This window comes from Loxodonta africana, chromosome 22, assembly GCF_030014295.1.
Source record: "Loxodonta africana isolate mLoxAfr1 chromosome 22, mLoxAfr1.hap2, whole genome shotgun sequence".
Taxonomy (NCBI): Eukaryota; Metazoa; Chordata; class Mammalia; order Proboscidea; family Elephantidae; genus Loxodonta; species Loxodonta africana.
Window position 1 is genome coordinate 24218299 of NC_087363.1, and position 13414 is coordinate 24231712.

Consider the following 13414-nt stretch of genomic DNA (forward strand, 5'->3'; position numbering starts at 1 on the left):
AATCCAGTGCTGTCGAGTTGATTCCGACTCATAGCAACCCTATAGGACAAGGGCAGATCTAGTCATCATAAACTCCCTCAGCTTTTGTTTATCTAGGAATGTCTTAATTTTGTCCGCATTCTTGAAAGACAATTTTTTCAAATGTAGAATTCTTGATTGATATTTTTTTTTTTTTTCAGCACTTTATATATTTCATCCCATTGCGTTCTGGCCTCCAAGGTCTCTGTGTGGAAATTGGCACTTAATCTTATTGAGGATCCCTTGTATGTGACAATTTGCTTCTTACTTGCTGCTTTCAGGATTTTCTCTTTATCTTTTGTTTTCAAGAGTTTGATTATACACTGTCTTGGTGTGAATCTCTTTGGATTTATGCTACTTGGAGTTTGTTGAGCTTTTTGCCTGTGTAGATTCATGTCCTTCATAAAATTTGGGTATTTTAATGCCATTATGTCATCAAATATTCTGTCTCTTTCTCATCTCCTTTTGGGATTCCCATGATGTATATGTTCGCTTGCTTGATGGTGTCTCGTAATTCCATTAGACTTTGCTCGCTTTTCATCAGTTTTTTTCTTTTTGCTCTTCATATGCAATAATTTCAAATGTCTTATCCACTAGTTTGCTGATTCTTCTGCCAGTTCAGATCTGCTGTTGCACACCTCCATTTAACTTTTCATTTCAGTCATTGTATTTTTCATCTCCAGTAACTGTTTTTTTTAATAGTGTCTATTTCTATATTTTTATTTTGTTTCATGTATCATTTTCCTGATTTTCTTTAGTTCTTTGAGAATGTTTAATACTGTTGTCTTAAATTCATCTTCTTTGTCCTTTATCTGGGCTTTGGTAGAGATGAGTTCTCTCACTTCGTCTTGTTCTTTTGAATGGGCTATCATTTGCTGTTTCTTTGTATGTCTTATGATGTTTTGTTGAAACTGAGATGTTAGACTATTATGATGAGTTTTTCGTGAGCATGCATGTTAGTATTTCAGTTTCCTGTATACGTGGTGTTTTCGAAAGCACTAATTTCTGCAAGAAACTATCACCCTGGGTTCTCCTTCAGTTCTTAGGAGTTTATTGTCTGCTTCAGTTTCACCATTTAGTCCCAGGCAATTGAGGGCACTCACAGCCTTTAGCTGTTGCTTGCAACTCCCTCCCTCACCCTGTTTGAGTGCTGAGTCAGTCCAAATTGAGGCTTCAGTCCTTCAGACAGCCCCAGACAGATCAAAACAGATACACTGAATAGTCTACCAGCCAAGTGTGCCCTGCTCACTCCAGGGCCAGAAATTGGGCCCCCTATCTGAGAGCATGAACTGCGGTTTGCTGCTGTGGCCACTGCCAAGCCAGGAGGAGTGGGTGGAGACAGTAGAGAGAAAAAAAGTTTTCCTACCATTTAAAAAGCAGCCCTAGTGCTATAGCTCTTTTAGAATGTGTCTAGCAGGTTTTCCAATTTTTTCCAAAAGACGCCCCCCATAAAAAAATTAATAAAAATAAAAAGGAGCTGTAGTAGCAAATAGTTAAGCACTCGAATGCTAACTGAAAGGTTGGTGTTTCAAACCCACCAGCTGCTCCATGGGAGAAAAGACATGGCGACCTACTCCCATAACGATTGTTGTTGTTTGGTGCCACGGAGTCAGTACCGACTCATAGTGACCCTATGTACAACAGAACAAATCACTGCCCGGTCCTGCAGCATACTTAGCATCATTGTTGTGCTTAAGCCCATTGTTGCAGCCACTGTGTCAATCCATCTCGTTGAGGGCGTTCCTCTTTTTCACTGACCCTCTACTTACAAAGCATGATGTCCTTCTCCAGGGACTGATCCCTCTTGATAACATGTCCAAAGCATGTGAGATGTAGTCTCGCCATCCTTGCTTCTAAGGAGCATTCTGGTTGTACTTCTTTCAAAACAGATTCGTTCATTCTTTTGGCAGTCCACGATATATTCAGTACTCTTCGCCAACACCTTAATTCAAAGGCATCAATTCTTCTTTGGTCGTCCTTATTCATTGTCCAGCTTTTGCATGCATATGAGGCGATTGAAAACACCATGGCTTTGGTCAGGCGCACCTTAGTCTTCAGGGTGAGACCTCTGCTTTTTAACATTTTAAAGAGGTCTTTTGTAGCAGATTTGCCCAGTGAAAATCTGCAAGAAATCATTTGATTTCTTGACTGCTGCTTCCATGGGTATTGATTGTGGATCCAAGTAAAATGAAACCCTTGAAAACTTCAATCTTTTCTCCCTTTATCAGATGTTACTTATTGGTGCAGTTGTGAGGATTTTTGTTTTATTTATGTTGAGGCGTAATCCATAAAGATTACAGCCTAGGAATCCTATGGGACAGTTGTACTCTGTCCTGTTGGGTTGCTATGAGTGGAATCGACTCATTGGCACATAATAACAAATGGTTTAAAAGTCATTTTTTTCTTATTTCAGCACAGTTAGTTGCAGCCCTCTGCATTCTTGTCAGAGTTCTTACAGAGTTGAGTTTACAGATTTCTAGCTACTTTCCTTGTTGATTGTGTGGGGGAGTTGGGATCATGGACCTCCTCATGCCGCCATCTTTCTGTAAGTCTCTTGACTCTCCTAAGTTTCTTTTTATTTATGCTGATATGGATTTGTTGAGCCTTCTTATTAGTTCTGGAAAGTTCCCAGGCATTACCTTTTTAGATATTGCCTCTTCCCCATTCTTCTCCTTTCCTTCTGGAACTCTGATTGGACACATGCTGCATCTTCTAACTCAAGTGTTAATGTCTCTTAGCTTCTCACATATTTTCAACTCTGTGCTGCATTTGCAAACCCTGGTGGCATGGTGGTTAAGTGCTACGGCTGTTAACCAAGAGGTCGGCAGTTTGAATCCGCCAGGCGCTCCTTGGAAACTCTACGGGGCAGTTCTACTCTGTCCTATAGGGTTGCTATGAGTCAGAATCGACTCGACGGCAGTGGGTTTTTAGTGGGTGCTGCATTCTGAATAATGTCTTCTCACCTCTCAGTTCACTTAGTTCTTTCTTCAGCTGTGTCTAATCTCTTAAACCCATCCTCTAAGGTTGTTATTTTTACTATGTTGTGAAATGTAACTCACATACAAAAGTGCACAAAAATACATGTACATTTCACTTAAATAACAATAAAAATTAAAAAAAATGTACAACTGAGTAATTTTTCACAAAGCAAATACTTGCATAAACACCACGCAAGTCAAGACACAGAATATTACTAGCACCTCAGAAGCTCCATTGAGCCCACGTCCAATCACTGCCCCTTCTCCTACCCCTCAAAAAAGGTAACGATTATTCTTTTATATAATCTTGCTTTTCTTTAGAGTTGTAATACTAAAGCATACATCCCTAAACACTATATTTTAGTTTTGCCTTTTATGGCTTTTTAAAAAGCTTTCTTAAGTTGATATATATCATATATACATAAAAGTACACAAATTTTAGGTATATAATTCAATGAATTATCACAAAGTAAACACACCTAAGTAACCACTGTCCATTCAAGTCATGAAATAGCCCCAGAAGCCCCCTATGTCCCCTCCCAATCGACACTCTTTAACTATAACTGACCACGCCTTCACTTTTTGTATATATGCCTGTTTTTTTATCTAGCTTCTTTCATTCAACCTTTATAACATTCATCTGTATTTTATGTAATAGTTGTCGACTTTCCTTTTTAAAGAATATTTTCTCTGGTTATACATTTCTAGGTTGGCAATTATTAACTTCTTTCAGCACTTTAAAGGTTTCATTCCATTATCTGGCACCCATTGTTTCTGTTGAGAAATAAACTGCCAGTCTCATTATTGTTCCTTTGAAAGTAACTGGGGAACCCTGGTGGCGCTGGGCTTAAGCGCTTGTTTACTAACTGAAAGGTTGGCAGTTCGAACCCACCAGCTGCTCCGCGGGAAAAAGAAGTGGCAGTTTGCTTTTGAGAAGATTGCAGTTTTGGCAGCCGTTTGGGGCAGTTCCGTCTGTCCTGTGGGGTCACTATGAGTTGGAGTAGACTCGATGACAAAGTAACATGTCTTTTCATTGACTACTTTTAAGATTTTCTTTTTGTATTTGCTTTTCAGGTGTTTTACTCTGATGTGCCCAGGCATGGTTTTCTTTGTATGTATGCTCCGTAGGGTTCATGAATCCTAATTATTGAATCATTGATTTATTGCTTTTCATCAGTTTTGGAAACTTTACAGCCATTATCTCTTTAAGTATTGCTTCTGGGCCATTCTCTTGTTCCTCTCCTTTTAGGACCTTTTGTAAACTGTATACCTTATGTTGCCTACTCTCTTCTGTATTTACCTCCTTTTTTGTCTCTAGGATTCATTCTAGATATATTTGTTTGGATCCGTCCTCCAGTTCATTAGTTATCTCTTCAACTGTGTCTAATCTTCTGTTAAATCAACCTATTTAATTCCTAATTTGTTATTTTATTTTTCAGATCTAAAATCTTTGTCTGTTTCTTCTCCGTATTTCAACTTCTCTGAATTGTTTAATGTTTTCTGTAATATCCTTGAAAAGTATGTATATTATTATTGTCATGCCCGATACCTCCAATATTTGAAGCACCTGTAGATGTTTCTGTTGTAAGGTGTTTCTGTTGTTTTCTATTCACATTGTTTAGTCTGCAGTATTCCTGATAATTTTGTGTGTGTGTGTGTGCGCGCACAGAGAGACACAGAACAGAAAACATTATTTTAACCATTTTAAAGTATACTAAATTCAATGGCGTTAAGTACATTGACAGTGTTGTCAATTATCACCACCATCTGGTTTCAGAACTTTTTTATCACCCCAAACAGAAATCTTGTACCCATTAAGCTGTCACTCCCCATTTACCCTTCACCCCTCTCGCAGTCCCTGGCAACCACTAATCTGCTTTCTGTCTCTATGGGTTTCCCTGCTCTGGATATTTTATATAAGTGGAATTATACAATATGTGGCTTTTTGTGTCTGGCTTCTTTTACTTAGCATAATGTTTTCAAGGTTCATCCATGTTATAGCATATGTCAGCACTTCATTCCTTTGTTGTTGTAGTAAAATATACATAATATAAAGTTTACTATTTTAACTATTTCTAAGTGTACAATTCAGTGGCATTAAGTGCTTTCACAATGTGGTATAACCATCATTAATATCAATTTCAGATCTTTTTTTATTATCCCAAACAGAAACTCTACGTCCGTAAAACAATAACTCCCTGTAACCCCCTACTCTAGCCCACTAATCTGCTTTCTGTCGCTATGAATTTGCCTGTTCTGCATACCTCATTGTTATGGTTTGAATTGTGTCCCCCCAAAATATGTGCAGTAAATCTTTGTTATGTTAATGAGGCCATATCAGCCTAGTGTGTGTCTTAAGCCACTCGCTTTTGAGATATAAAAGGAACAGAGTAGGCACAGAAGCAAGTAAGCAGGAATGGGCGAAAGATAAATGTCATGTGGAGATCTCCAAGGAATGATGAGAAAAACGCTAGAAAAGCTGAGACAAGCATTTTCCCCTAAAGTGGATGGACAGACAGAGCCTTCCCTTAGTACCAGTGCCCTGAATTTGGACTTCTAGGCTCCTAACCTGTGAGAAAATAAATTTCTGCTTGTTGAAGCCTCCCACTTGTGGTATTTCTGTTATAGCGGCACTAAGAAACTTATATAAGACACTCAAGTAAGTGGAAACATACAATATTGTCCTTTTGTGTCTGGCTTATTTCACGTAGCATAATGTCTTTAACATTCATCCATGTTGTAGCATGTATCAGATCTTCATTCCTTTTTATGGCTGTGTAATATTCCGTGTGTGTGTGTGTGTGTGTGTGTGTATGTACACCACATTTTGTTTATCCATTCATTCATTAATGAACGTTTGGGTTGTTTCGTTTTTGGCCCTATTGTGAATAGAATTGCTACGAACATTTGTGTACAAATTTTTGTTTGAACACCTGTTTTCAGTTCTTTTGGTTATATACCTAGGAGTGGAATTGCTGGGTCATATGGTAATTCTATACTTCACATTTTGAGGAACTGCCAAACTGTTTTCCACAGTGGCTTGTACCGTTATACATTCCCACCAGCAATATGTGGGGATTCTAATTTCTCTGTATCCTTGCCAACACTTGTTATTTTCTTGAATTTTGTTTTGTTGTTGTTTAGAATATACAGAGTAAAAGATACACCAATTCAACAGTTTCTACATGTACAATTCAGTGACACTGATTACATTCCCTGAGTTGTGCAACCCGTCTCACCCTCTTTTTCTGAGTTGTTCTTCCCTCAATAACATAAGATCACTGTCCCCTAAGTTTCCTATCTGACTTTCAAGTTGTTATTATCAATTTGATCCCATATAGATAGTTCTTAAAAGAGCATGATGCTCAAGGCTGACCTTTCTTTTTACTAATTAAGCTGAACTATTTTTTTTTTTTTGGTTTAGTTTTAAGAAGACTTCAGGGGATATTTTTGGTTTAAGATTTAAAGATTATTTCAGGGCAGTAATTTCAGGGGCTCACCCAGCCTCCATGGCTCCAGAAAGTCTAGAGTCCATGAGAATTTGAAATTCTGTTCAGCATTTCTCCCCTTTTGATCAGGATTCTTCTGTAGAATCTTTGACCAAAATGTTCAGTAATGGTAGCCGGGCACCATCCAGTTCTGTTCACATGGCAAAGGGGCAGTTGTTCATGGAGGCAATCAGTTAGCCACACATTCCATATCCTCCTCCTATTCCTGACTCTCCTTCTTCCTCTGTTGCTCCAGGTGAATAGAGACCAATTGCTGTGTCTTGGATGGCCGCTTGCAAGCTTTAAGAGTCCAGGCCCTACACGATGAAGTAGGAGGTAGAACAGAAGCACTAAACACACCATCAGACCAATTAACTGGGATGTCCCATGAAACCGTGACCCTAAACCTCCAAACCAAGGAACCAAATTCCGTGAGGTGTTTGCTTGTACATAAGCCCCCTAGCAGCTACTCTTTTGTTGTTGTTGTTGTTGTTGTAAATATATCTATCACACAACTTTTGCCAATTCAGTTTTTTACAGGTGCAAAATTTATTGACAGCAATTACAATAATCAGCTATGCAGCCCTGCCCTTTTTCAATGTAATTTTTCCTTCACCGTTAACCCCCTTTTCCCCTCTCCTTCCCACCCCTGGTAACCACTAATAAACTTTGGTCTGTACCTTTGCCTTTTCTTGTCATTTTTATATAAGTGAGGTCATACAGTATTTGTCCTTCTGTGATAGGCTTATTTCACTCAGCATAATGTCTTCAAGCTCCATCCGTACTGTAGCATGTATCAAGACTTCATTTCTCCTCCTGGCTGAGTAGTAGTACTCCACTGTATGTATGTACCACATTTTGTTTATCCATTCATCCGTTGATGCGCATTTAAGTTGTTTCCACCTTTTGGCTCTTGTGAATAGCGCTGTAGTGACCATTGGTGTACAAGTCTCTTTTTGAGTCTCTGTTTTCAAGTCTTTTGGGTACATGCCTAGGAGTGGAATTGCTGGGTCATATGTGGTATGTTAGTTTTATTCTTAGTTTTTTGAGGAACCACCACACTTTTTCACGATGTCTGTACCATTTTGCATTCCCACCAGCAATGGATAAGGGTTTCAATTTCTCCACATCCTCGCTGTCTTAGTTATCTAGTGCTGCAATAACAGAAATAACACAAGTGGATGAATGGCTTTAACAAACAGATATTTATTCTCTCACAGTCTAGGAAGCTAGAAGTCTGAATTCTGGGCACCAGCTCCAGGGGAATGCTTTCTCCCTCTGTTGGCTCTGGGGGAAGGTCCTTGTCATCAGTCTTCCCCTGGATCTAGCAGCTTCTCAGCACAGGGACCCCGGTTCCAGAGGAAGCACTCTGATTCTGGCTCTTCTTGCTTGATGTCAATGAGGTGCCTCTGCTCTCTGTTTGCTTCTCTCTTTTTACATCTCAAAAGAGATTGACTCAGGAGACAACCTAATCCTGTAGATTGTGTCCTGCCTCATTAACATAACTGCCTCTAATCCTGCCTCGTTAACATCATAGAGGGTAGGATTTATAATAGTAGGATAACTATATCAGATCACAAAATGGAGGACAGCCATACAATACTAGGAATCATAGCCTAGCCAAGCTGACACACATTTTTGGGGGATATAATTCAATCCACAACACTTACCAACATTTGTTATTTGCTTTTTCTTTTAGCTGTCCTAGTGGGAGTTAAATGGTGTCTCATCGTGGGTTTGATTTGCATTTCTCTGATAGATAATGACTTTGAGCATCTTTTCATATTTTTGGTGACCGTTTGCATGTCCTCTTTGGTGAAATATCTATTCAAGTCCTTTGCCCATTTTATGATTGGGTTATTTGTCTTTTTGTTAAGTTTTTGAAGTTTTATGTATATATATTGGTTATTAGATTCTTGTTGGATATATGGTTTCCGAAGATATTCTCCCAGTCACTAGCGTGTCTTTTCACTGTTTTCGTAAAGTCTTATGTTGAACAGTTTTTAATTTTTATGAGGTTCAATTTATTATTTTGTCTTTTGCTATTTGTGCTTTTGTTATTATATTAGATAATCCACTGTTGAAATCTAGGCCTGACAGTGTTGCCCCTGCCTATTCTTCTCAGAATTTTGTGTTTTTAAATTGCATATTTAGGTCCTTAATCCATTTTAAATTTGCTTTTGTGTGTGATGTGAGGCATGGGTCCTGTTTCATTTTTCTGCATGTGGAAATCTAATTTTCCCAAGACCATTTTTTGAAGACACTCTTCTCTCCCCATCAAATGGAGTTAGCACCTTTGTCAAGAATCAGTTGACCATAAATGTGTAGTTTTATTTCTGCACTCTGAATTTTACTCCACTGGTCTATGTATCTATTGTTATGCCAGTACCAGGCTGTTTTGATTACTGTAGCCGTATAGTATATTTTCAAATCAGGAAGTGAGAGTCCTCCTACTTTGTTCTCTTTCAGCATTGTTTTAGCTATTCAGGGCCTCTTGTCTTTCCATGTAAAGTTGAGAATTGGTTTTTCTGTTTCTGTAAGGAAGGCTGTTGGAATTTTGATTGGGATTGTGTTGAATCCTTAGATTGCTTTGGGTAGTATTGATATCTGTCTTAATCATCTAGTGCTGCTATAGCAGAAATACCACAAGTGGATGGCTTTAACAAAATAAGTTTATTCTTTCACAGTCCAGTAGGCTACAAGTCCAAATTCAGGACGTCAGCTCAGGGGAAGGCTTTCTGTCTCTATCGGCTCTGGAGGAAGGTCCTTGTAATGCGTCAGTCTTCACTTGGTCTGAGGGCATCTCAGCATAGGAACCTCAGGGCCAAAGGATGCGCTCTGCTTCAGGCACTGCTTTCTTGGTGGTATGAGGTCCCCATGTCTCTCTGCTTGTTTCTGTCTTTTATCTCTCAAAAGAGATTGGCTTAAGACACTACCTAATCAGTATAATTGTCGCTAATCCATTTTATTACATCATAGTGATAGGATTTACAACATATAGGGAAATCACATCAGAAGATAAAATGGTAGACAATCATACAAGAGAACTGTGACCTAGCCAAGTTGACAGATAGTTTTGGGGGCCACAATTCAAGCCATGACAATATCTTAACAATATTAAGTCTTCCAATTCATGAACACGGAACATCTTTCCATTTATGTAAGTCTTTAATCTCTTTCAACAGTGTTGTGTAAATCCATCATGTCCTGGTTAGATTTATTCCTAGGTATTTTATTCTCTTAGATGCTATAGTAAGTAGAATTGTTTTCCTAATTTCCCTTGCAGATTTCTCATTGCCGGTGTTTAGAAATCCATCTGATTTTTGTTTGTTGTTCTTGTACCTTGCAACTTTGCTGAATTCCTCTGTTAGCTCTAGACTGTGATTTTCTATATATAGGATTATGTCATCCTCGAATAAAGATAATTCTTCTTTTCCTATCTGGATACCTTTTATTTTATTTTCCATGTTTTAAAATTATGGCCATCCTAGTGGGTGTGAAGTAGTATCTCATTGTGGTGTCCTGATGATTTTTGATTGTGCCCCTGACAGTGCATTTTGCAGAACTGTAGAAATAATTTGGAGCTCAGCACTTCCCTACAGGGGAAAATTATATTGGGTCTGCCAGAGATATTAACACTCTAAGATCACTTTGGCCTAATTGCAGAGACTGGGTTGATTAGAAGCTCATCTGTCTACTCAGGTTCTCACCTCCTCTCGGAGTGCAGTTTTTCAGATTGGAGTCGAAGTGAGTGGGAGTTATCAGGGCCTCCCCACCTGGTTGGCTCTGGATCTAATCCCTATCACCCTGGCTTCTTGAGGCTGCGAATGCTGTTCCAGGCCTCAGCCCAATGACTGCACTAATGACTCTCAGGTGTCCCTTGGAAATTGACTTAATACCCTCAGGATAAAAAGAGTCTTGAATGCCGGGCTCGTACCCAGGATCTTTGTTCCCAGACCTACCTGCACTGCACTCTAGATGCTTGTTCTTCACTATGTCATGGTTCTCAAAAGTCTTTTCACTGATTTTTTTTTCCCCCCATATTTTCTCCTCAGCTTTACTGGATGTCTTTCAAATTTATTAGGCCTTACTTGTTCCTAATATTTTTAAATTGTATTGTGTTTTACATTTTATTTTGGAAAATACAAAAGCACAGAGAATAATCTAGTAACTCCAGGTGCCTATCCCCCGCTTCCACAGTTCGCAACACTCTGACTGTTGTTCCATAGCCTTCTCACTGCTTCTCTTTTCTGATTGTTTAAAGAAATCTCAGACATTATAAAAATTTCCCCTGAAATATGTTAGTTTTTAATCATTAACAATGAGGCTTCTTTCTTTTTTTATGTAACTACTATATCAGTAATGCATTTGGCACAATTATCAGTAATTCATTAATAGCTTTCAAAACTAGTCTATCTTTAGTTTCTTCCACTTATTTCAAAACTGCCTTTTCATGGTTGGTTGGTTCAAATCAGAATTCAAACAAGGTTATTACTATTTTTTAAATCTACTGTTCCTATAGTTATTTCCCCTTTTTCATCTTTTTGTATCGTTTCTTTTTTTTAATTCGTCTTCCCAACGGGTTACTAGCTTTGGTTTTGTTAATCTCTGTTGTTTTCTGTTGCTGTTGTTATGTTTTAGTCTTTCATTTACCTTTATTTAAATTTTATTGTGCTTTAGGTGAAAGTTTGCAGCCCAAATTAGTTTCTCATTCAAAAATTTATACACAGATTATTTCGTGACATTGGTTGCAGTCACCACAATGTATCAGCACTCTCCCCCTTTCCACGTGTCCATTTGTCTAGTTTTCCTGTCCCTTCCTGCCTTCCTGTGTTGCCTTGCCTTTGTGCCGGAGTTGCCCATTTTGTCTCGTATACTTGATGGAACTAAAAAGCAGGTTCCTCATATGGGTTATTGTTTGTTTTGTAGGTCAGTCTAATCTTTGGCTGGAAAGTAGGCTTCTGGAGGGGCTTCAGTTCTAAGTTAGCAGGGTGTCTCAGGGGTTCCTTCAATCTCTATCAGATCAATAAGTCTGGTCTTTTTTTGTGAACTTGAATTTTGCTCTACATTTATCTCCTGCTCTGTCCAGGACCCCCTGTTGTGATCCCTGTCAGAGCTGTCAGTGGTCACAGCCGGGCACCAACTAGCTCTTCTGGGGTCAGGGTACTGGATGCTGTGGTTCATGTGGTCCTTTAGTCCTTTGGGCTAATATTTTCCTGTGCCTTTGGTTTTCTTCATTCTCCTTTGTTATAGACGGGATGGGATCAATAGATGATCTTAGATGGCCACTTTCAAGCTTTTAAGACCCCAGATGCTACTCATCCAACTAGGATATAGAACATTTTTTAATGAACTTTGTTATGCCAGTTGACCTAGATGTCTTCTAAGACCATGGTCCCCAGCCCTCAGCCCCAGCAAACACTTACCTTTCTTAATTCCTTCCTTTTTTTTTGCATTTGCTGTATGACTTATTCAATAGTTTGTCTTCCTTATTTCCTGATATATTTATCTAAATAAATGTACTGTAATTTATTTACCATAATGTACTACCCAAAAAAAAACCCAGTGCCATCGAGTCAATATAAAATTCCCTCTAAGAACTACCTCAGCTGTGTTTTATAAATTTTGACCTGTAGTATTTTCATTAAGTTCTATATTTTTCTAAATTTCCTTTATGATTTCTTATTTAGTGCCCAGGTTTTTGTTAGTTTGTTTTTTGTAATATGTCAATTAGCTTTATAAGATATGAGATTTTTTTTTTTTCTAGTGCTTCCTTTTTTTGGTCTTTTTAAAAAGAATATTTTTGTTGTTAAGAATATGTATAGCAGAACATATACCAATGCAACCGTTTCTACATGTACAATTCAGTGACATTGGTTACATTCTTCAAGTTGTGTAACCATTCCCACTCTCCTTTTTCAAGTAGTTCCTCCTTCATTAACATAAACTCACTGCTTCCTAAGGTTCCTATCTAATCTTTCTAGTTGTTGGTGTCCATTTGATCCCATACAGAGAGATCTTAAAAGAGCACAAAGCCCAAGGCACACATTCTTTACTAGTTAAGCTAAACTATTGTTTGGTTTTAAGAAGACTTCAGGGGATATTTTTGTTTCAAGGTTTAAAGATTATCTCAGGGCAGTAGTTTCGGGGGTTTGTCCAGGCCCCATGGCTCCAGAAAGTCTGGAGTCCATTAGTATTTGAAATTATGTTCTTTATTTCCCCTCTTTTGATCAGGATTCTTCTATAGAATCTTTGATCAAAATGTTCAGTAATGGTAGCTAGGCACCATCCAGTTCTGGTCCTTTAACTTTGTGGCATTGTGATCTGAGATCCTGGTCTGTGATCTCCATTCTCAGGAAGTCCTTGAGGCAGCTGTGTGGCCCAGTAGGAGGTCTGCTGTCCATGTGCCCTAAGGCAGTGTTTGCCATTTCCTGGTGTACTGGATGTGGCTTGAATGTACTCATCAGGAGTTTCCCTCTTTGCAGCCTGGACGGCAGCATCAAGAGAATTAAAGATCTGGCCTCGTCGATGAAGATTGCCTCTGACTTTGACAGTGACCACATGTCAGGGTAAATAAGGCCTGTAGGCTGGGTACATCTTCCTGGCAGAGGTGACAAGGGGATTGGGGGGTGGAGGGAGGGCTGTGGGGTGGTAAAGAGTCATTGGAGTAGGGTCCTGGAGAAGCTGTCACCACTGCTGTCTATGTGCCCTAAGGCAGTGTTTGCCATTTCCTGGTGTACTGGGTGTGGCTTGAATGTACTCATCATGAGTTTACCTCTTTGCAGCCTGGACAGCAACATCAAGAAAACGAAAGAGCTGTTGATGAAGATTGCCTCTGACTTTGACAGTGACCCCAAGTCAGGGTAAATAAGGCCTGTAGGCTGGGTACATCTTCCTGGCAGAGGTGACAAGGGGACTGGGGGGTGGAGG

General features: G+C 39.0%; 1 protein-coding gene and 1 non-coding gene across 3 annotated transcripts in view; both read left to right on the top strand.

Moving 5' to 3' along the window:
* The window catches only part of SHISA5 (shisa family member 5), a 45171-nt gene that overhangs the window by 23535 nt on the left and 8222 nt on the right, over positions 1-13414 (top strand). For both annotated transcript variants that reach the window (XM_064274592.1, XM_064274591.1), the window contains exons 3-4: positions 12970-13053; positions 13270-13347. In XM_064274592.1, coding sequence (XP_064130662.1) covers positions 13013-13053; positions 13270-13347 — 119 coding nt within the window. In that variant the 5' untranslated portion in view covers positions 12970-13012. The remainder of the gene's footprint in view (positions 1-12969; positions 13054-13269; positions 13348-13414) is intronic.
* On the top strand, positions 1402-1465 carry LOC111750640 (U7 small nuclear RNA). Its single transcript, XR_002785742.1, has one exon. It is a non-coding gene; the product is annotated as a U7 small nuclear RNA (small nuclear RNA).